A 22,201-nucleotide genomic window follows, 5' to 3' on the forward strand; every position below is an offset into this window, starting at 1 on the left:
AAGTCCACAAATCTTAAGTGTGTGGCTTGATAAAATTTTACAAATGTATACATCTGTATAACTATCATTCAGATCAACATATAGAACATTTCCAGAATCCTAGAAGACTCCCTTATGTGTCTACTCCTCCAACCCCCTGCCCCCCAATATTCTGACCCATATCTTTCAATGAATTAGTCATGCCTGTTTTTGAATTTCATATGAACAGAATAATACAATATGCACTCTGCTTCTGGCTTCTTTTGCCCAACACATGATTGATTACTTTCTTCTTTTTCATTAAGATGTCATTATTTGAAATATACCATTATTTGTCTATACATTCTACTGTTGGTGGACATTCAGATTGTTTACAGTGTTTTCACTAATTATAAAGTGTTGCCATGATTGTTTTAGTATGTGTCTTTTTTTTAATTGTTATTTTTTTGGCCGCACTGTGTGGCATGCGGGATCTTAGTTCCCTGACCAGGGTTCAAACCTGTGCCTCCTGCATTGGAAGCTCGGAGTCTTAACCACTGGACCTCCAGGGAAGTCCAGTATGTGTCTTTTGATGGTCTCTTTGGTATACACCCAGAAGTGAAATTGCTGGGTTATAGGGTATATGTGTGTTTAGCTTTAGTAGATGCTGCCAAACAGATTTCCCGGAATAGTTGGTTATATTAGTTTAGAATCCTATCAGCCCTGTAGTTGATGTCATTCTTCCTTAGCAGCATTTAGTATTGTCGGTCCTTTTAAGTTTAGCCATTTGGGTGGAGATTTAGGAATATCTAATTGTGGCTTAAATATCCATTTGCCTGTGTTTAATGCCGTTAGAACCTTTTCATATGTTTATTGGTCTTTTAAACTCTATTTATTGGTCCATTGAACTCTTATCTTACCTATAAAATCTGAAGTTTGGCCAGTAGATGACTTGAAAGTCCCTTGCAGCTCAAAATCACTAGTTGAGTGAATTCTCTGAAATAAGAGATTCTTTAAAATGAACTTAATTGATCTAGTAGTGACAAAGAGGATAAACATTCCTGTGATAATTTAAAAAATAATTATGCATCTTTGGCTTTAGAATACATCTGGAAAGATCTTTACGCTTGAGAGATTCAATACTTCAAATTAAAATATGGCCTTTAGAAATAAACCAAGAAGACAAGAAATAACAAGTGTTGGTGAGGGTATGGAGAAAAGGGAACCTTTGTGCAGTGTTGCTGGGATGTAAATGGGTGCAGCCACTGTGGAAAACAGTATGGAGGTTCCTCAAATTAAAAATAGAAGCTACGGGGCTTCCCTGATGGCGCAGTGGTTAAGAATCCGCCTGCCAATGCAGGGGACACGGGTTTGAGCCCAGGTCTGGGAAGATCCCACATGCCACGGAGCAACTAAGCCCGTGCGCCACAACTACTGAGCCTGCGCTCTAGAGTCTGCAAGCCACAACTTCTGGGTCCGTGTGCCACAACTACTGAAGCCCACGTGCCTAGAGCCCGTGCTCTGCAACAAGAAAAGCCACTGCACTGAGAAGCCTGCGCACTGCAAGGAAGAGTAGCCCCCGCTTGCGGCAACTAGAGAAAGCCCGCACGCAGCAACGAAGACCCAACGCAGCCAAAAATAAATAGGTTTAAAAAAAAAAAAAAAGAAAGAAAGAAACTGGTATGATCTATCAACTCCACTTCTGGTATTTGTCCTAAGAAAGGGAAAACACTAACTTGAAAAGACATATGCACGCCCATGTTCATTGCAGCATTATTTACAATAGCCAAAACAACCTAAGTGTCCATTGATAGATGAATGGATAAAGAGATTGTGGTATGTGTGTATATGTTACTCGGCCATGAAAAAGAATGAAATTTTGCCATTTGCGACAACATGGATGGACTTCATAGACATAAAGACAAATATGATCTCTCTTGTATGTGGAATCTTAAACAAACCAACCCAAGCTCATAGATACAGAGAACAGATTGGTGATTGACAGAGGTAGGGGTTGGAGTGGGAGAAGTGGGTGAAGTGGGTCAAGAGGTAAAAAAAAAAAAAAAAAGTAATACGTTCACTATCAAAAAAGATACAAACCAGGAAGCTTATTCCATTCTACATTCGTTCCACTCTCCAGGACTTTTTTTATGTATCCCAACAAATGTCTCTAAGCTTAGCTATCATTCTTTTTTGTGTGAAATTCATGGTTATGAAATACACTTTAAAGAATTTACTTGCTATTCTGTTCCTTTGGTGGTGAGGGGGCTAGACTGGTGAATTCCTTAAGGGCAGAAACTGAGTGTTGTTTACTGTTCTGTCTTTTCAGGGTCTGGTGCAGAGTCGGTATTCTATAATGTCACCAAGATAAACAGGTTTCCATAGATTTTTTTTTTTACCCTACCTTTAATTATTTAACCAGATTTCACCTATATAAACATGCTTTAAGGGGTGGGCAAGGGTAGAGATAACTCTTGAATACCCTTAAGAATATCTGATTTGTTTTAATAAGATTGCATATGTTTTACCACCAGTGAACTTTTTGTATAGGCCAAATTTTTTTTATATGTATATATAAATTTATTTATTTATTTATTTATTTTTGGCTGCATTGGGTCTTTGTTGCTACGCACGGTCTTTCTCTAGCTGCGGCCCACGGGGGCTACTCCTCGTTGCGGTGCGCAGGCCTCTCATTGCGGTGGCTTCTCTTGTTGTGGAGCACGGGCTCTAGGCGCACGGGCTTCAGTAGTTGTGGCTTGAAGGCTCTAGAGCGCAGGCTCAGTAGTTGTGGCACACGGGCCCAGTTGCTCCGCGACATGTGGGATCTTCCCGGACCAGGGCTCGAACCCGTGTCCCCTGCATTGGCAGGCGGATTCTCAACCATAGCGCCACCAGGGAAGCCCCTAGGCCAAATTTTCTTTGTTAAAATTTTACACCTAGGGACTTCCCTGGCGGTCCAGTGGTTAAGACTCCGTGCTTCCACTCCAGGGGGCACGGGTTCAATCCCTGGTCAGGGAACTAAGATCTAAGATCCCACATGCAGTGCGGCACCCCCCTCCCCACCAAAAAATAATTACGGTGCCAGAGATGGGAGAACCAAGGTTATGGATGCTACCCAGTTTTGCATACCATCAGCCTTACTTGGTAATTGGTGCTGGTCTTTTGTTATTTTGAACTACTGTCACATTGACTGCATTAGGCTATTCCATGCTGTTTCTTATGCCCTTTTTGCTCCATCCTTACACACATTAACTTGGCGTACTACTCATCTTTATTCTGTACGATGCAGCTCAGATATCGTTCTTCTAAGAAGCTTTTGTAGATATTCTCTACCCTCAACTAATTTATTTTCCAACCTTCCCAAACTTTTTATTAAGGAAAAATCAAACATACATAGATGTAGATAAACTCCCATCAACTAGCTTCAATTCATGGCTATTCTTTTTATGTACCCCCTCCATTTTGAAGCAAATCCCAGGCAGGATTTCATCTTAAATATTTTAGTATATTCCAGTTTAATTTAGATGTTTTTCCTTGGTGCTCACATTGCCCTTCTGTGTTGTAAATTATAGGTTTTTAATTTAGTTCTTAGATATTCTTGTGTTCTACTTTGTAAACCTCTCAGAGCAATAGCTAATACTTGGTGCCTATATATATTATATATGCATAAATTCTTTATATTCTTACAGCAATCTTGAAAAGGTAGGTACTATTTCCCTCATTTTATATATAAGGAAAACAAGATACGGATGTTAAGGAACTTGTCCAGCTTGGACACCTAGTAAGTGGCAGAACAGGAATTCAAACTGAGGCAGTTTATCTTCATTCTGTACTCTTATTAACCACTACCCTGTATAATGTCTGAGTAAATGAGTTCTGTTAGCATTTTCCCCTTATTAATTCGGCCTTCTTTTGCCTTGCATTTGCCAACAGCACGTAGACATTAATTGCTTTTTCATAAAACATAGCTAAAGCGACCTAGCATGCAGCTCTCCCATTTTAAAAACGAGGTTCCCTTGCCGTTAGCACTTCTGCTTCTCATTTCATTTGTGATCTGTCAAAAATACTGCTGATGTCTAGCCTCTTTTTTTTTTTAGTAGTGTCTCAATATACTAAGGAGGGGTGCCATAATTGAATTAGAATGTTTTAGTTTTATATTTTATATACCACATTTAAAAAAAAACAGTTTATTTATTTCCTTTCCCTCCCTCCCTGCCTCCCTGCCTCCCTGCCGCCCGCCCGCCCGCCCGCCCGCCTTCGTTGCTGCGCCGGCTTTCTCTAGTTGCGTTGGCCGGCTTTCTCTAGTTGCATTGGCGAGTGGGAGCTACTCTTCGTTGTGGTGCACGGGCTTCTCATTGCTGTGGCTTCTCTTGTTGCGGAGCACGGGCTCAGTAGTTTGGCTCACAGGCTGTAGAGTGCAGGCTCAGTAGTCGTGGTGCATGGGCTTTGTTGCTCCACGGCATGTGGGATCTTCCCGGACCAGGGCTCGAACCCGTGTCCCCTGCATTGGCAGGCAGATTCTTAACCACTGTGCCACCAGGAAGTCCCTATATACACCACATTTAAAGTTTTTAATGTTTTCATTTTCAGTAAGTTCATATCGCTTTCACTTTTGATTTGAGTATTAGCCTTCATGGTATACTGCAGAGTGTTATTTTGAACCTTTAGGATTAATTGTACACAGACATACAGAGTTGAAAGGATAGCTTTTTTTTCATACATCTTTCTTAATGGAGTCTACATATATAAAATCATATTGCAGAATAATGTAAATGTCCAAATAATGAATGCCTAAATAAAATGGGTACCATACAATGGAATATTTTTCAACTATAAAGAGAAATGAAGTGTACTGATACATGGTACAATTTGGATGAGCCTTGAAAACAATCATGCTAAGTGAAAGAAGCCAGTCACAAAAGACTCCATGTTGTATGATACCATTTATATGAAGTGTTCAGAATAGGCAAATCTATAAAGACAAAAAGTAGGTTAGCTTGGGGCTGGGGGTGAGGGAGGAGGGAAGGGGGAGTGATTGCTGCTAATAGGTATGGGGTTTCTTTTTGGGGTGACGAAAATATTCTAAAATTGATTGTGGTGATAGCTGTACAGCTCTGAATAAACTAAAAACAGTTGAATGGTACACTTAGAGTGTTTTATATAGTATGTGAATTATATTTCAAGACTTATTTAAAAACTATAATATGTAACTTCAAACATAGTGAAGGTAATCTCAACGACTAGAAGGAATTTCAAATTCTTGGTTTCCTTTTCAAATTCGTTACATTTGTGATTCAATCTCCTTGTGGAAGTTTCAGGCAAAAAGAGTACCTACTGGATGCACATTGAAAATGGTAATTATCAATAATGTGTCTGCCTTGCTTAAAATTTTGACTAAATGAAATGAAGTCTCTTCAATGTGTTGGATCAGCATTTCATGATTGGATTAGTTAACTTCCAAAAGTGTTAACTAATTTTGATAAAGATTGGTAAGAGCTATTAATAAATAACTGAGTTGTTTATCTTAATCTGTCCTTTAACAAAGAGTAGACTGATAAGTAGGCATACCTTCTGTGACATTTGGTATGTGACTGTGTCTAATATTTTAAGTCAACGTTGCTCACTTGCTTTTTATGAGTAGGTTGCTTTGTTTAGGGACTAGAATTTATTGAGACCTTGCACCCTTTGTAAGGATTTAGTAAATAAAGGAATATTTAAGTAAAAGTATATGTTTTCTTGAAAAGTGACCTGGGTGTGTGTACACTATAAATCTCAGTATTTTGAAGGATTATAATTTTAAAAGTGGTGAATATTAACTTTTGTTTCTGTGGGCAGAACTATAAACTATAGGTATCAGTGACAAGGGAAATAGACTTTAGACTCAGTAAAAGAGAGACCTTCTTGCTGATAGCAATGAGCTTCACAGTGTTGTAACCAAAAACCTTTAAAGGGAAGATTTAAATGTAGAATTTCCTACAATTGGAGCAGTTAATTTCCAAATCTTAATAGTCTTTGAACACCTCTCCCTGATTCCCTGCAAGGTTCTAGCCTTCAAAGTATCTCATTGGTGCCCTTTTTGTGCTCAAGTTAGAACAAGTATTTTCTTTTTAAAACAAGTCTTTTCATTTTTATGATACTCTTAAACGTTAGTACATGTGTTTTTGAGTACCTGGATGATTGTCTCATAATCAGGAACCGCCACACCATTTCAGCCACTGATGTTAGCTTTGTGTTTTTAACACGTTGATGCTCAGTTGTACAATTTAATTTGTCAGATGAGAGCAACAGAAGCAGACTTAACACATAAATGATGTGTTGGTGTGAAGGAAAAATGATGTCATGGCAAACCATGTGTACAGAGTGTTGTAGTAATTCAAGTAGGAAAGCTGTGTTTCCCACATGGTACATGATAGTAGTAGGATAGCCGTGCAAAACTCAAAGGAACCTATGCCTTAGCAGTCAGCAGTATGCTGCCATCTGTCACATATTATTAATATTAATAGTTTTGTTTGTATTTAGTTTGCAAATTTGTAGAAGAGCAATAAGCAAAAGGAGTTGAATTCTGATTTCATTTATGCACATATTTAAGCAGCATTAAAATAGAAAGTAATTTAATTTTTTAAAATGCTGTTAAGGTAGAACCAGATTTGGCAAACTTGAGCCAGCTCAGTATATTGTTGATAGAAACCTGGTGCTTGGAGTCAGATGACTGGAACCGGGACTCCAATTCCATATTTACCAGGTTATTTCCCTATTTCTTGAATGAAAAATATACTTGTATTTCTACCTAAAAGGGTGGTTCATTTGTCCATTCTTTTACTCAACAGATAATTAGTTTACTTACTGTGTAGCACTGCATAATTTTGATGTCTCTTTGTTACTGTTTTTTTTTTTTTTTTATTTATTTTTGGCTGCGTTGGGTCTTCGTTGCTGTGCGCGGGCTTTCTCTAGTTGCGGTGAGCGGGGGCTACTCTTTGTTGCGGTGCGTGGGCTTCTCGTTGCGGAGCATGGGCTCTAGGCGCGCGGGCTTCACTAGCTGTGGCTCGCGGGCTCTAGAGCGCAGGCTCAGTAGTTGTGGTGCACGGGCTTAGTTGCTCCACCGCATGTGGGATCTTCCCGGAGCAGGGCTCGAACCCGTGTGCCCTGCATTGGCAGGCGGATTCTTAACCACTGCGCCACCAGGGAAGTCCCTACTGGTTTCTTTAGTCTTTCTATTGTCACGTTTTCTTTAGAGCCAGCACAAATTCTGATATGAACGCTGTGCTGTGAATTGTCTTACAGATGGTAAGATTTGAGTTGAAACTTTTTTAAAAGTAGGGCAAACTTTTGAGATATGGTAGGATTCTGTGTTAATGTAACAGAATAATAAAAGCTATATTAATAAAACTATTGAGGCTGTTCATTTTAAAGTTCAACCTGTGCAAGTATAATATGTATGTCAGGAGCATAGAATCCTGGTAATTTATAATTGGGAGAATACTTTTCCTCTGGACTGATTTGGAGATCATATTCATAGGGTGACAGGGCACCTGGGAATAAGAATTGTCAAGCGTACATAGTAATCTAATTAGCATTTCAAGGGAGAAATAACCAGCAGTTGTTAGAACATCTACTATTTGTTGTGTGCCTTCTGTGTACGTGGCACTTCACATACATTCTTCCATTAAAGCTTCCCAGCAACCTCTGAAGGTATTAGCCACCTTGAAAGAGAGAAGAAGATACTTGGAGATTAAATATGATCTGTTATAGGTATATCTGTTATATTTCAATTGCTGAAAAGCCTCATGTTCTGCAAAAATCATGCACCAAAAAGTAACAGGGCTTATGGGGGAAATAGGATTGAGAGCAAACGGATCACTCAGAAGCTATGTAATTTTGTAATTAGAGCACTAACAAAAACAATAAGAATTTCAATAAAATAAACAGCACAGTTTAAAAGATCCTAAACTCCTGACAAACTATGGTAAATGTAGGACTTTTTTTTTTTTTTTTTTTTAAGGTAACCTAATAGAACCCTTCCATATAGGGAATGGTTGAGGTTACTGAGTTAGGGACACAAGGCTGAAATAAAATTAAAATGCACAAAGGTCAGGAGGAACAGTATACATACTTACAAGACAGAGCATGCGGCCAGACTGAGCCAAGAAAAATGTAGGGTGATGGCTATCTGGTCCAGACCTTTATCCCCAACCCTCATGCTGCATTCAGCTGCTGTTACTTGGTGCAAAACATTAATATGTTGAGGGGAAAATTGCTTATGAAGTAACATGATTTGCAGGTGTGTTTACTTGCATTTACCAGTGAGCTAAATACCATTACAAAACTACAGGTATACCTTACTTTATTGCGTTTCGCTTAATGCTCTCGGCAGATAATGTGTTTTTTTGCAAATTGAAGGTTTGTTTGAGGCCACCTTGCATCGAGCAAGTCTGTTGGTGCCATTTTTCCAACAGCATTTGCTCACTTTGTATCTGTCACTTTGGTAATTCTCACAATATTTGAAGCTTTTTCATTATTATATTTGTTATGCTTATCTGTGATCAGTGATCTTTGTTACTGCTGCAAGAAGATTTTGACTTGCTGAAGGCTAAAGTGATGGTTGGCATTTTTAGCAATAAAGTATTTTTGAATTAAGGTATGTACATTGTGTTTTTAGACATGATGCTGTTGCACACTTAATAGACTACAGTATACTATCAACATAATTTGTATGTGTACTGGGAAACCAAAAACTTCGTGTGACTCGCTTTGTGATATTTGCTTTATTGTGGTGGTCTGGAACTGAACCCACAGTATCTCCAAGGTATGCCTGTACATGTTTTGTAGCAGAACAGACTTCATATTTACCAAGTCTTTTTTCACTCCGAAACCCTCACACATGTTCCATCCTGAGTACTAAATTACAAATAGTTGTCTTTAAAGTGTCTCCCCTCCAGTGGAACGTTATTTGAGAGGAAAGAGAACTAATACTTAACTGGACAGCTCTGTCTGACATTTAAAGATAATCATTACCTCATTTAATCATCAACAACCATCGCCTTGTGTCCTCAGGTGAGGAGACTAAGTCCCAAAGAGGTTTGGGAACTTTGCCTAAGGTCACACAGTTAAGTACTAGAGTAGAAATTTAAGTTCGTATATTTCTGGTTAGAAAATTGCTTTTGTATGCCACACTGCTTCTGGCAAGATAAGTTTGAGATCTTTAACAAGAGTGGTTGGCTAACACACTTAATAGGATTGATGAAGTGCCTCTGTTTCTCCCCTCTATGGTCTCTCCTCCTATAGCACTGAAATAGAAAGAGCAATGTAGCATAGCAAGGGGATAAGCAGAACTGTTGGTACCAAGGTATCTAGATTTGAAATTTGATTTGCTAGCTTTGTTCCCTATTAGTTATTTCATTTTAGTCAGATTATCTTTATGTACCTCAGTTTTTTGTCTGTAAAATGGTAATAATGAGTACTTACCTCTTGAGATTGAGTGTTAAGTGAGTTAATAGATCAAAACTTTTAAATGGTACCTGGCACATGGTGACTGCTCAATAGATGTTAACTGTTTGTCACTCCTCATTGCTTCTCTCGTTTCCTTTTTGGTTCGTTCTTTTTCTACTGTAATTCTATACCGTTTTCCTCATTTCTCTCTTCCCCTTCCTGTCTCTTCATATCATTGATTTGAAATAGATTAAATATAGATTGTACTTATGACTATTGATGTTTCCATCACTTCCTAAGTTTTCATTGATGTTTTGGGTGAATATGTTTGGACGTCTGTTTGTAGGGCTGGACAGTTTTAAAAAATAGTGATTGTGAGGACTTGTTTTGTTTCTTAAGGTAAGTGCTGTGCAGCTATTTTAGTCTAACCTTTTTGTGTGCCGAAGTTTTTTAACATTAAGCAAGAAGAGAAATAGTGTTACGGTATATTTCAGTGACAACATCTTACCTTAGTTTTATCTTTAAGGAGAATTCAGAATTTTTATTATTTGTAGATGGCAGGGTTTTATACCAGGAAAATCAACTGAGGAGCTAGTAAGTGATTTAAATACGATTACCATGGCAAAATAAATCTATTTAATTTTCACATGCTTGTGAAATTTCCTTTGGATGAACTCTAATTTCATTCCACTGTGTTCAAAGAATATACTTAACTTTCAATCCCTTAAGTTTATTGAGACTTAATTTACAGCCTAGCATATGGTCAGTCCTGGAGGATGTTCATATGTACTCAAGAAGACTGTATATTGTTGTTGGGTAGAGTGTTCTATAGATGCCTGTATGATCTAGTTGGTATATAGTTGTTAAAGTTTTCTGTTTACTTGGTGATCTTCTGCTTAGTTCTATCCATTATTGAAAGTGGGGAGTTGAAGTCTTCTTTTTTTTTTGGCCCGCACTGTGCAGCATGTGGGATCTTAGTTCCCCAACCAGGGATCGAACCCGCACCCCCTGCAGTGGGAGTGCAGAGTCTTAACCACTGGACTGCCAGGGAAGGCCCTGAAATCTTTAACTATTATTGTTGGATTGTCTGTTTCTCTCTCCTCTGTCATTTTTTGCTTCATATGTTTTGAGGCTCTGTTAGGTTGTGCACATATATATATATATATATATATATATATATATGCATATATATAATTGTCATATTTTCTTGATGAATGGACCCTTTTATTATTGTAAAATGTTCCTCTTTATCTTTAGTAATATTTTTTTGTCTTACAGTCTTTTTTTTCTGATAAACACATAGCCACTCCAGCTTTCTTATGGTTGCTGTTTTGCATGATGCGTATTTTTCCATCCTTTTACTTTCAACCAGTTTATATCCTTGAATCCAAGATCTGTCTCCAATTGACAGCATGTGGTTGGATCTTTCTTTTTTTTAAAAAAAAATTTATTTATTTTGGCTACACTGGGTCTTAGTTGTGGCACGCGGGATCTTCGTTGTGACACATGTGTGATCTTTTAGTTGCAGCATGTGGGATCTTCTTTTAGTTGTGGCATGCGGACTCTTAGTTGTGGCATGCATGCGGGATTTAGTTCCCCCACCAGGGGTTGAACCCAGGCCCCCCCTGCATTGGGAATGCAGAGTCTTACCCACTAGACCACCATGGAAGTCCCTGGATCTTTCTTTTTAAATCCAGTCTATCTCTGTGTTTTGATTGGATTTTATGAGCCATTCACGTTTAATGTCATTATTGATATAGGTGGATTTACATTTGCCATTTTACTTTGTTTTCTATATCTCATGGCTTTTTTGTTCCTTTCTTCTTCCTTTACTGATTTCTTTTGCCTTAAGTGAATGTTTTCTAATGCATTTTAATTCCTTTTAATCATTTTTTCCACTATGTTTTTTGTTAATATTCTTTTAACAGATTTATTGAGACATTCACATACCATACAATTCATCCATTTAAAGTGTACAATTCAATGGTTTTTGTCCTATCAATAATTTTTAAAAATTGTGTTGAAATATATATATATATATATCACAAAACTTGCTACTTTAACCATTTTAAGTGTACAATTTAGTGGCATTATTTACATTCACAATGTTATACAACCATCACAACTATTTCCAAAACTTGTTCATCACCCCAAGCAGAAATTTTGTAACCGTTCTCCAATAATTCTTCATCTTCCTTTTCCCCCAGCCCCTGGTAACCTCTAATTTCTGTCTATGAATTTGCCTATTCTAGATATTCATATAAGTGGAACCATACAGTATTTGTCCTTTTGTATGTGGTTTAATTCACTTAGCATGGTGTTTTCAAGGCTTATCCATGTTGTAGCATGTATCAGAACTGTATTTCTTTTTATGACTGAAAAATATTCTTTTGTATGGATACACCACATTTTGTTCTTTCATTGGTTGATGGACATTTGGGTTGTTTCCACATTTTGGCTAGTATGATTAATGCTGCTGTAAACATTTGTGTACATGTTTTTGGTGTGGATGTATGTTATTTCTCTTGAATATGTACATAGGAGTGGAATGACTGGGTCATTTGTTAATTCTGTGTTTAACTTTTTGAGAAATTGCCAAACTGCTTTTCAAAGGGGCTGTACCATTTTGCGTTCTTGCTAACAGTGTATGAAGGTCCCACTTTCTCCACATCCTCGCCAACACTTGTTATCTGTTCTCCCCTTTTTTGGGTGGTAAAATGTACATAATATAAAATTTACCATTTTAACTTCTGGTGTTTTTTTTGGCTGCACTGTGCTGCACGTGGGATCTTAATTCCCCAGCCAGGGATCGAACCCATGCCCCCTGCATTGGGAGCTTGGAGGCTTAACCACTGGACTGCCAGGGAAGTCCCCTCATGGCATTTTTGTGGGTAGCATTGTTCCAGTTTTAAAGACCTGGAAAATGAGTGAGAGTAGTTGTTACTGGCCTTTAAGATAGGGCAGCTTGTAAGTGGCAGAGGTGGGATTTTGAATAAGAGTTATGTTTGAATCCAGAAGTTATTTTTACTTGCTCCATTCCTCTGTCTTGCTCTTAATCAACCTAGCACATTAAGGAAAAAGTATTCAATTCTTATGTGATGGTAGAGAGATGGCTGTTGAAAACAGCAGAATAGAGCAGAGTATGCTATGCTGAGACCTGCTGTACCTGGCCAGCAGCGTTGGAAATCTAGAAATATGGAGAACTTAGAGGTAGAAGAAACTGAGAAACCGAGAGACAGAAAGGTGAGAGTATATAAGGGATAGGGATGGCAAGCATCTTGAGGCTTTGCCAATGGAATACTGTGCAAGAAGCAGAAGGTGATTTAGTTCTGTGGTCTGAGAGAAAGGTATTTTGTTTGGGGAGAGGTTTCATTCAGACTGCCACCTTTTCCATTTACCTTAATGTTATTTTGTTGAAAGGGACAGTCCCTTAGTTATCCACAGAATGCTTTTGTCTAGAATAATTTGTCCTCTGATTTTTGCCAGATATTTTTGATTTGTCTGTGGATGGGGAGAGTTATTGGGATGCATGTAGATGGAACAGTGTTGAGCATAAACAAAACAACACGAGAATATAATTTTAAGATGTTTTAACTCAAATAATCTAATGTTAAAGGAGTGCAAAGCAAGAGAGCAGTTAGTGCCGTGTGTGTGTGTGTGTGTGTGTGTGCATGTTTTTTATTGTGGGAAAAATATATAACCAATTTACAATTTTAACCATTATTAAGTGTAGTTCAGTGGCATTAAGTGCATTAACGTTGTGCAACCATCACCACCATCCATCTCCAGAACTTTTCATCTTCCCGAACTGCAACTCTGTACCCATTAAACAATAATTCCCCATTTCCTGCTCTTCCCAACCTCTGGTAACCACCCTTCTACTTTCCTTCTCTGACTGTAGGTACCTCATATAAGTGGAGTCATGGAATATCTGCCCCTTTGTGACTGGTTTATTTCACTTAGCATTACATCCTCAAGGTTCATCCAAGTCAGAATTTCCTTCCTTTTTAGCACTGAATACTATTACATTGTATGTATATACCAAATGTTGTTTATCCATTCATCCTTGGGTTGCTTCCCGGAAATAATTTTTGAAGAGCGATAGCATTGGTTTAGTGGACAAAGTAATAGAATTAATTTTTTAGACTTACTTTCTATCTGTGCTTTGGTCAAGTCACTTAGAGCTGTGGTTTTCTAATTTATAGGAAAATGCCACATTCTATGTAAAGTGTAAGGATTTACTTTAAAAACACCACTTTAATTTTGGTGTGCCTCAGGGTTCGTCCCCCCTCCCCAACTTGCCCGACACTTGGGAATATATTATGCTATTTCTTCCCACCCCCCAAGATTGTGACCTCCTCACTTTCAGAAGGAAGTGTGTATTCGGGGGGCTCCCAGATGATGCTAATGAATCCGTCTCCCACTCTTGTGAACATTAGCGTTCCGTTCAAGACCCCCAAGTTCTCCTTCAATTCCTGACTTATAGAGTCAATTGTCTAGTGGATGTTTTCACCTCTGTTTCAGTGTCGAAAACTGTATTTGTCACTGCCATCAGTGCTACCTACTATTCTCTACCCTCCCCTTTGAAAAGAAGTAGAAAGGAAAGGAAATTTGAGTCCAGGATTGTATAAGCCAAGAAAGCTCAGCTTCAAGGGAGGTGGGGGTAGTGGCAGCCAGTTGTGGCTAACGTTGAGAAGAGGGCAAACAGGGTGAACGGCGAGGGGCAGTCATCTGATTATCAGTTAATTGTCAATTAGTAGAGCATTGATGATCTGTGAACCAGACCTCCCCCACCCCCAAATGTACATATTTACAAAGTTTTGCATGTAATTTTAGGGGCGTTAATCCTCAAACCCATCCATAGACCTCAGTTAAGACCCAGTGGCTTAAAACAGTTTTGATAGCTTAGATACAGCTAGATGATGAGAGAGAATGGAAGAAGTGAAAGGGAAGGGAGAAGCAGAGGCATTCTGTTTTAAGATTTGGGGGGAAAGGGAAGGACAGAGGTTGGTGATTTTTCATCTCAGTAACAAAGATTCAAGCATACTTATAGGCTAAGAACAAGGTTTCCAGGAAAAGATTGAGGGAGCATCATTCATTGGGGATCGTGAGCAGTGGGATCAAAAGGAAGAGATTGGAGCAGATTTGAAGTAGAGAGAATGAAGTTGAATTGGTTAGCTGATATTTTGAGTGGTAAGAAAAAAAAAAATTTAAACAATTTGCTAGCCAACCCAAAGTGGCTGAAGAAAATGATAGGTGGGTTTTTCTGGGTTTTAAAATTGTCTACTTCACATAAAATTCTTTGTTAGTGTATGTAGGTTGTATAAAAATGGAAAACAAAAGTGAAAGGGAGGCTGTTCAGCCATGTTATCTTTTAATTGTTTTTCCACTTTATGTATTAAAGATTTTTCTGTTTTTAGCCTCCCCAGTACCCAATGTTATCAGTTTTAAGCTTTTTATTATGCCAATTTGGTAAGTGAAACAAAATCTTGTTAGAATGCCATCTCTGGGTTAAGTGATTATATTTAAGCTTGAAGTAAATACCATGGACTAAATGGAAGTGTGGTTGCCTTATAACCAAATATCTATAAATCAGTCAGCTGAGGTTCTCAATCTCGTGGTACATTAGAATCAGTCATGGGGGAGATTTTTTGAAAAGTACTGATGCCTAGGCTTAACTCCTGAATATTGTAATTTATTCAATCTGGAGAGGGGTTTGGACGTCGGTGTTTTTAAAAGCACTTTGGATGATTTTACTACACAGCTAAGAATATAGAATTGAGGGTTTGGTGGTATTCCTCTATACACCTTTGCCAGATTTCTGCAAAGAGGAATTCCATTGTTAAACAGTTTGGGTCTGTAGCCCTGTCATGGCCCTGGGAGTGCCTGTGGCCAAAACCTTCCCAAAAGGGGAGAGTCAAGGTCATTTGACAAAATAGGCCGTATTGGAGGAGTAGTATACAGTTAACAATCAGATTTTATCACTTGGTTTATGTCTTAAATACGTTGTAGGAATGTGTATATTCAAGGCATTAGCAAATTGAAGACAGTTTTGCCACTCCATAATTGAATCGAAATGACAACTAAGTAAATACCTTGATAAAGTCTTTGGAATCCCAGGAAGAAACTGAAATATTATAAGGCTATACTTGCATGTTTTCTTGACATAACTGCTGATGTACTGTTATCAGTTTATTAAGTTAAATATAGTATTAATGAAACGAGCTTTTCAGCTTTGTCCTCTCTCTCATTTATATAACCTGACTAGATTCACTGGTAATATTAAATTCGAACAATTCCTTGTTTTTTATGTCTAAAACAATGTGCTTTTTTTCTTCTACTTGTAGGTTATGCAATGGTCTCTGCAAGATGGTTTATTCTTGAATTGGAGCTTTTTAAGACTGACAAATGCTGGTACTTCATCTTCTATAAGTGGACTATAATTTCTTTTTTCAAGACAACTACATAAGCAGACAAAATTGCAAAGATCTGCCCTGTGTCGAGTATGACAGCCACGACTCGTGGCTCTCCTGTAGGAGGGAATGACAACCAGGGCCAGGCTCCTGATGGACAGTCTCAGCCCCCCCTCCAACAGAATCAGGTAGGAGCATGTTCTGAATAATTTGTGAAGTAACCATAAAACTGTTATTTTAAGAAATATAAGCATAGGTCTTACACAGTAGCAAGAAACTCAAGTGCTGTAGATGGTGATGCTTGGGTATGCAGGTCCCCCCCCCCTTTTTATTTCCTGGTGTCTTATACTATCAATAATCATTAAAATCAAGTATTTAAGCCCTGTGTCAGTTCCAGAGCAAAGCATTAAATCATTTGATGTAGCCTGTGGTTAGAGTATGGACTCAAGTCATATTGCTTGTGTTCACATTTTACCTTTGCACCATGCTAGCTTTGTGACTTTGGGTAAATTATATGACCTTTACGCCTCAGTTTTTTAGCTATAAAATAAGGATAACAATAGTATAACTACTTCGTAGGATCATTAAGAGGATCAAATGAAATAATGTTTGCAAAGAGCTTAAAATAGATTTTGGTATCTAGATTTTTATGCTGGCCTCAAAACTCATAATATTCTTTCTTCTTCTATTCTCTGGATGAATTTGTGTAAGACTTCAGTTATTTCTTCATTAATTATCTGGATTTTACTGGTGAAACCATCTGGCCTGGGGCTTTATTTGTGGAAAGGTTGTAATTGCAGATCCAACTCTTTTTTTAAATAGGGGAATTTTCTGATTTTTTTTTTTTTTTTTTTTTTTGGTGGCTTTTGGTAATGTGTTTTTCAAGGAATTTGTCCACTTCATCTAGATTGTCAAATTATTGGAGTAAAACTTTATAATATCCTTTTTTATTCTTTTTAATGTCTTAGGGTCTGTGGTAACATCTCCTTTTTCATCTCTGATACTGCTAATTTGTATTCTCCTGATTACTCTTTCCTAAAGGATTTATCAATTTCATCAAACCTTCCCCAAAACCAGTTTTTGGCTTTAACTCTCTCCGCCCTTCCCACTTACATGCTTTTAACTCTTATTTCTTGTTCCCTTTACTTCTTTTGGGTTTGGATTGCTGCTCTTTTTCTCACTTCTTGAAATGTAAGTTTAGATAATTAATTTTCAGCCTTCTATTGTATGCAGTTTTATACTGGGACATATTAAACCGAATAAGACAAACATTAAAACTTGTGATATGCAGCTCAAACAGTACTTAGAGGTGAATTTGTAGCTGAGGTGCATGCATGTGAATCACAGACTTGCTGCTTACAGTTGGTACATGTTTGTGTAGAATTCTGTATGGATAAGTTTTTAGGCAAAAGTACTGTTATTGTAGAGTACTTACATTTGTCATTTGTGATTAAGTTCTTATTGTCCAGCTATTATAGATTACATATTCTCTCTATTACAGGTATGATAGGAAAGAGCTGCATGTGTGTGTGTGTGTGCGCGTGCGCTGGTGCACTTTCCCTCCCTCCCCCCCCTCCCCCCTTTCATCCTCTCCCTCTGCCATTTTAGAGAAGTGAGCAAGTCAGGTTTTAATGTTTTTTTTCCAAATAAATGTCAACTTTATTCCTTTTTCCTCTCCAGTTCCCACTTTTAGGACATGTAATACTTAAGTATATGGTCACAAGTCTTGGACAGAGTCGTTAAGTCTTTCCTGTGTCATAAATTTGTTAGCCAGTACTCATGTTTCTTTAAACATAGTCTAAAGTTTATGTTGGATGCCAGAGATTTACATTTTTAAGCCAGGAGCTTGTAGTTTGAGTTCCAGTATCTTTTGCTCTCTCTTTTCTGTTTCATACCTGCATCGTGCATGGACTTTTAACTTCTTCTGCAGTGTTTGTGGTTTGCATGGCTTTAGACAGAAATTAAATCTCTAACCTTACTTTTATTTTAAGGTGTACTTGATAATTCTAAGAGCTCTTGGGTTTGTGATACTCAGCTTAATATTATGTATCTGCATTATGTCCTCTTCCTTTAAATAGCTCTTTACATTTTTGAGGATGAATGATAATTAAAACAAAGGAACAAACAAATTGGTGTTTTTTGTTTTTTTTTTTTTTGGGCCGCACCACTCGGCTTGTGGGAACTTAGTTCCCCAACCAGGGATTGAACCCGGGCCCTCAGTGAGAGCACGGAGTCCTAACCACTGGACCGCCAGGGAATTCCCACAAATTGCATTCTTAACTATCTGTAGAATCCCTCTTTCACTTTCTTATTCTTTACTTTTTAATGTTAGGATTTTAGTTATTTCAGAAGAAGATTTGACACTTACTGGACCAAGAGGAAGCAACCATAGCATTCATTAATCACTACCCAGCTTACGGCTTACTTTGAAAATGCTTTTTTCATATTGGCATAAAGGGAATTTCTAAAACCAATCAGATTTTTCACTTAATCTATAATAGTTTTTAAAAGGGTGTTCCCATAGGAGAGAATTTTAGGCTCTAGTATATATAATAAAGCTCAGTGATAAATGAAACAGCCTTGGCAAAGGCCCTATGGGATGAACACTCTTGGGAGATGTTCATGGGAGGGTGCAGACTTTCTGGAATGGAATTTAGTAAAATATATGTCAGTAGCCCTAAAAGAAATAATTTATACTGTTGTTGTAGTAATTATATTTCCAGCGTTCTGTCCTAAGGAAAAATTGAAGTTCAACACAAAGATTTATATATAAAAGATTCAGTATAGTTTTGTTTTATGTTAGCAATAAAAATTGCAGAATGCTAAATGTCCCTTAATTTTGTTTAATTAATTTAATACTATGTGGCCATTAATCAGCTCTTTAAAAAAGATTGTTTATGATGTGGGAAAATACTCAAATGTTGAATGGAAAAGGACACAGACTTAAGCAAGTATAATCCCAATTTTATTGAAAATTTATACATATATATAGACAGGATTTGGGGGGGTCACATAGAAGAAAAATTGCAAGGAAATAATTGAAAATGTCATTGGTGCTTATCTGTTGGTGTGGTATTGCAGGTATCTTAATTGTTATTTTTGTCTAGGATTTCTGTGAGCATGTATATAATACATATATACTAGGGGAAATGGGCCTTTTTAAAAAGTAATGAAGCAGACTTCCTAAGTTACATACTTGAGATGCAAATATTTCTGTTGGGCTTCTAAAACTTGAATTCTGTTCTGTAGATTTTTGCCTTGAAACTAGCCCTATAGCACCTGCGTAATGTTCGCCATCTTAAGTAAAAGTTTGCTGTTTACTTGCAAATTGGCTCTATGAGTTCATACATAAACTTTGTAAGTAGAATATATTAATGGTGGTATACCCACCTGTCTTCAATACAAGTACTTATTTATGCATCTGTTCAATAAATGCTAAAATGATAGGGAAAGGGGCCTTCTTCTCTAAAAGGGCCGTCAACCTACAGTAGGTAGAAAATTCAAGAATATACGAGTAAAAGTCAGCTTAAAATTTAGATTAGTCTCAATTTGAAAGAGAAAAATACCATCTGCTTTCAAAATTATTAAGGGTCATAAAAGTTCATTCACTTAATTGTGGAAATATTGTACACAGCTAAAATATGGGGGGAAAGAAAAAGAAGCACTAAGAATGAAGAATGAAAGAATAAAATTAGCCTTATTAGTTGAAAATGATGTGACTTATTTAGAAACCACAATGAAGTTTTAATTGTTTGGATAATAGTTGGAGACTAGGGGAATTGTGGAATAAAATTTATTTTTTCTCTTCAAAATGAAAAATAAATGTTATGTCAGAAACTTTTTAATCTGCAAAATGTGTACGATAATTTCTATCATGAAGGGCTCATATAATGGGAAATGTAGGCGGAGAAGCAGCATACACTGTGGATAAGAACTCAAACTTTAGAATTAGACCTGGATTCAGATCCTGACCACAGAATTGGAGCTGTGTGACCTAGGGCTAATTACTTATTGTCTGAGTTTGTTTTTTTCATCTGTTAAGTGGCAGAAGAATACTTCCTTAGGCTGTTGAGGATTAAATGAAATTATTTTAAAGCATAGTAGCACAGAGACTGCCTGAAACATCATAAACTTACAATGATCATATCTTCTTTAAAAGTTTACATTATTTCCCCCTAATCTGTGTTGGTGTTTGAATTTAATTAAGACTTCATCGCCTGATTCTTCCAATGAAAATTCCCCGGCAACTCCCCCAGATGAACAAGGTCAAGTTGATGCCCCACCACAGCTTGAAGATGAGGAACCTGCATTTCCACATACTGACCTGGCAAAGTTGGATGACATGATCAATAGGTGAGTTGATTTTGTTTTGCTTTTTAATGTGTGTCATACAGAGGAAAAACAAAAGTATTTCAGCACAGTGATTAGTACTAAGAAAAGAGAAGGAGTGGATAGGAATATCCCAGTAACCATACTGCCTCCTTAAATAGCCTTAACATCTTAGTCATTGCCATGTACTTTGCAACCCATGGTTCTTAATGGATTTAAAAAATGAAAGGAAGTAACAGTGTCAATAAAGTGTTCAGATTACTGATGATCACCCTAGCTGGTGTGTTACTGAAGTACAACCGTATGTGTGATTTCCCGTTTTTTTTTTTTCTTATTGGCATGTGGGTTACTGGATGACTTTAATACTTCTTGCATGGCCCTGAGGTAAACCAGGTCATAAGAAGATTGAGATCCTCAGAGCCTGCCCCCTTGTGAACCCTTGATTAGTTTGAGACATTTAACCATCTCAGCTATTTGTTTCTCCTGATCTTCATCTCAGGGGAGTGGTTCAGAGTATACATTTTCATACTCATAGCACAAACATTCACCCACACCCACCTCCCCGCCCCACGCTTTGATTATTTGGAGTAAGACTCTTGAGAGAGTGAAAGCTTAAGCTTGTATGTATGGGAAGGAAAAGATTTAAAGAAGATATGGGAAGAACGTTTCAGGGAACCATCCTGCATGTCTGTGGTCTTCACCAGGCTGTGAGCTCAACAAGTGAGTCCTAGGGAGGTGTGACACATCCCTCCAACCCCCCAAAAGAAGAGTAAGGAAAATACACTTATAGGCACTTACTTGCCTTAGTAAGTTTCTTTTTTTTTTAAACTTTGGGTTTGTTTGTTTATTTATTTATTTATTTATGTATTTATGTATTTATTTATGGCTGTGTCGGGTCTTCGTTTCTGTGCGAGGGCTTTCTCTAGTTGCGGCAAGTGGGGGCCACTCTTCATCGCGGTGCGCGGGCCTCTCATTATCGCGGCCTCTCTTGTTGCGGAGCACAGGCTCCAGACGCGCAGGCTCAGTAATTGTGGCTCACGGGCCCAGCTGCTCCGCGGCATGTGGGATCTTCCCAGATCAGGGCTCGAACCCGTGTCCCCTGCACTGGCAGGCAGATTCTCAACCACTGCACCACCAGGGAAGCCCCAGTAAGTTTACTTTTTAAAAATCAGTTAACACCATTACATATATAATGTCAGGGGAAATAGAAACCCTTTGCGTTTTTAAAAAAACATTCTGATTACATAAGTAATATAATGTAAGTACATCTTGTTAAACATAGAAATATATTATGTCAATAATGTTCTTTGTAATTTCCTCCGTAGATACACACCTCCCAACCAAAAGTTACTACTAACAATAAGGTGTACATTCTTCCAGGTTGTCTTTGTGTTTACTATCATATGTGCTGCTTTCTGTACAAATATGGAATTCTTACTATAATATCATTTTATAATTTGTTTTCCTCACTTCATTTATTTTAAATATTTTTCCTATTAATAAATATACATTTAACTCATTGTTTTTAGAGGTATATTTGAAAGAACACATTAAATGTCATTCTGGCAGATGCCTATAGTAATGGTATATAATGAATTAGTCAAACAAACAAACAGTTGTATAAAGTTGTAATGTCCCTGCCCATTCTCTGTAGCAGAGTTATGATAGCAAAAAGTTGTACTGCTGCTTTTCAATTTTTGTCTGGTGGTTGCTGACGATAAAGTGTACTTCTTATGCTCACTCAAGGGCAAAGTTGCATGTTAGCAAATCTGCAGGGGGAGAGAAACACAAGTGATGTTTTTTTATGTAAATAAAAACAATGAGAAAGGGTGGTATACATTTGTTTCTAATAGATTATGTGGTCATGGAGCACTTTTTATCAAAATGGGGGTTTTTGGAGCACTGGGTAAGTTGGGTGGTAGTGAGGGATGAAGGGGTAGGAAGAGGATGGACTCCCATATGGTTGGGCCGCTGGCACTGGGAGCAGAGAAAGCACCACCTGGGTGTCTGCTGCATCGTTGTTTGAGGGAGGAGGGTGCCTGTGGAGGCATAAAGACTTGGAGACCTGCGTCTAA

The 22,201-nt window shown here is 37.7% G+C and overlaps 1 protein-coding gene across 2 annotated transcripts in view; it reads left to right on the forward strand.

Moving 5' to 3' along the window:
• Positions 1–22,201, forward strand: part of USP9X (ubiquitin specific peptidase 9 X-linked) — a 118,242-nt gene that overhangs the window by 12,977 nt on the left and 83,064 nt on the right. For both annotated transcript variants that reach the window (XM_068534067.1, XM_068534068.1), the window contains exons 2-3: positions 15,732–15,985; positions 20,005–20,150. In XM_068534067.1, coding sequence (XP_068390168.1) covers positions 15,890–15,985; positions 20,005–20,150 — 242 coding nt within the window. In that variant the 5' untranslated portion in view covers positions 15,732–15,889. The remainder of the gene's footprint in view (positions 1–15,731; positions 15,986–20,004; positions 20,151–22,201) is intronic.

Source organism: Eschrichtius robustus, chromosome X (genome assembly GCF_028021215.1).
Source record: "Eschrichtius robustus isolate mEscRob2 chromosome X, mEscRob2.pri, whole genome shotgun sequence".
Taxonomy (NCBI): Eukaryota; Metazoa; Chordata; class Mammalia; order Artiodactyla; family Eschrichtiidae; genus Eschrichtius; species Eschrichtius robustus.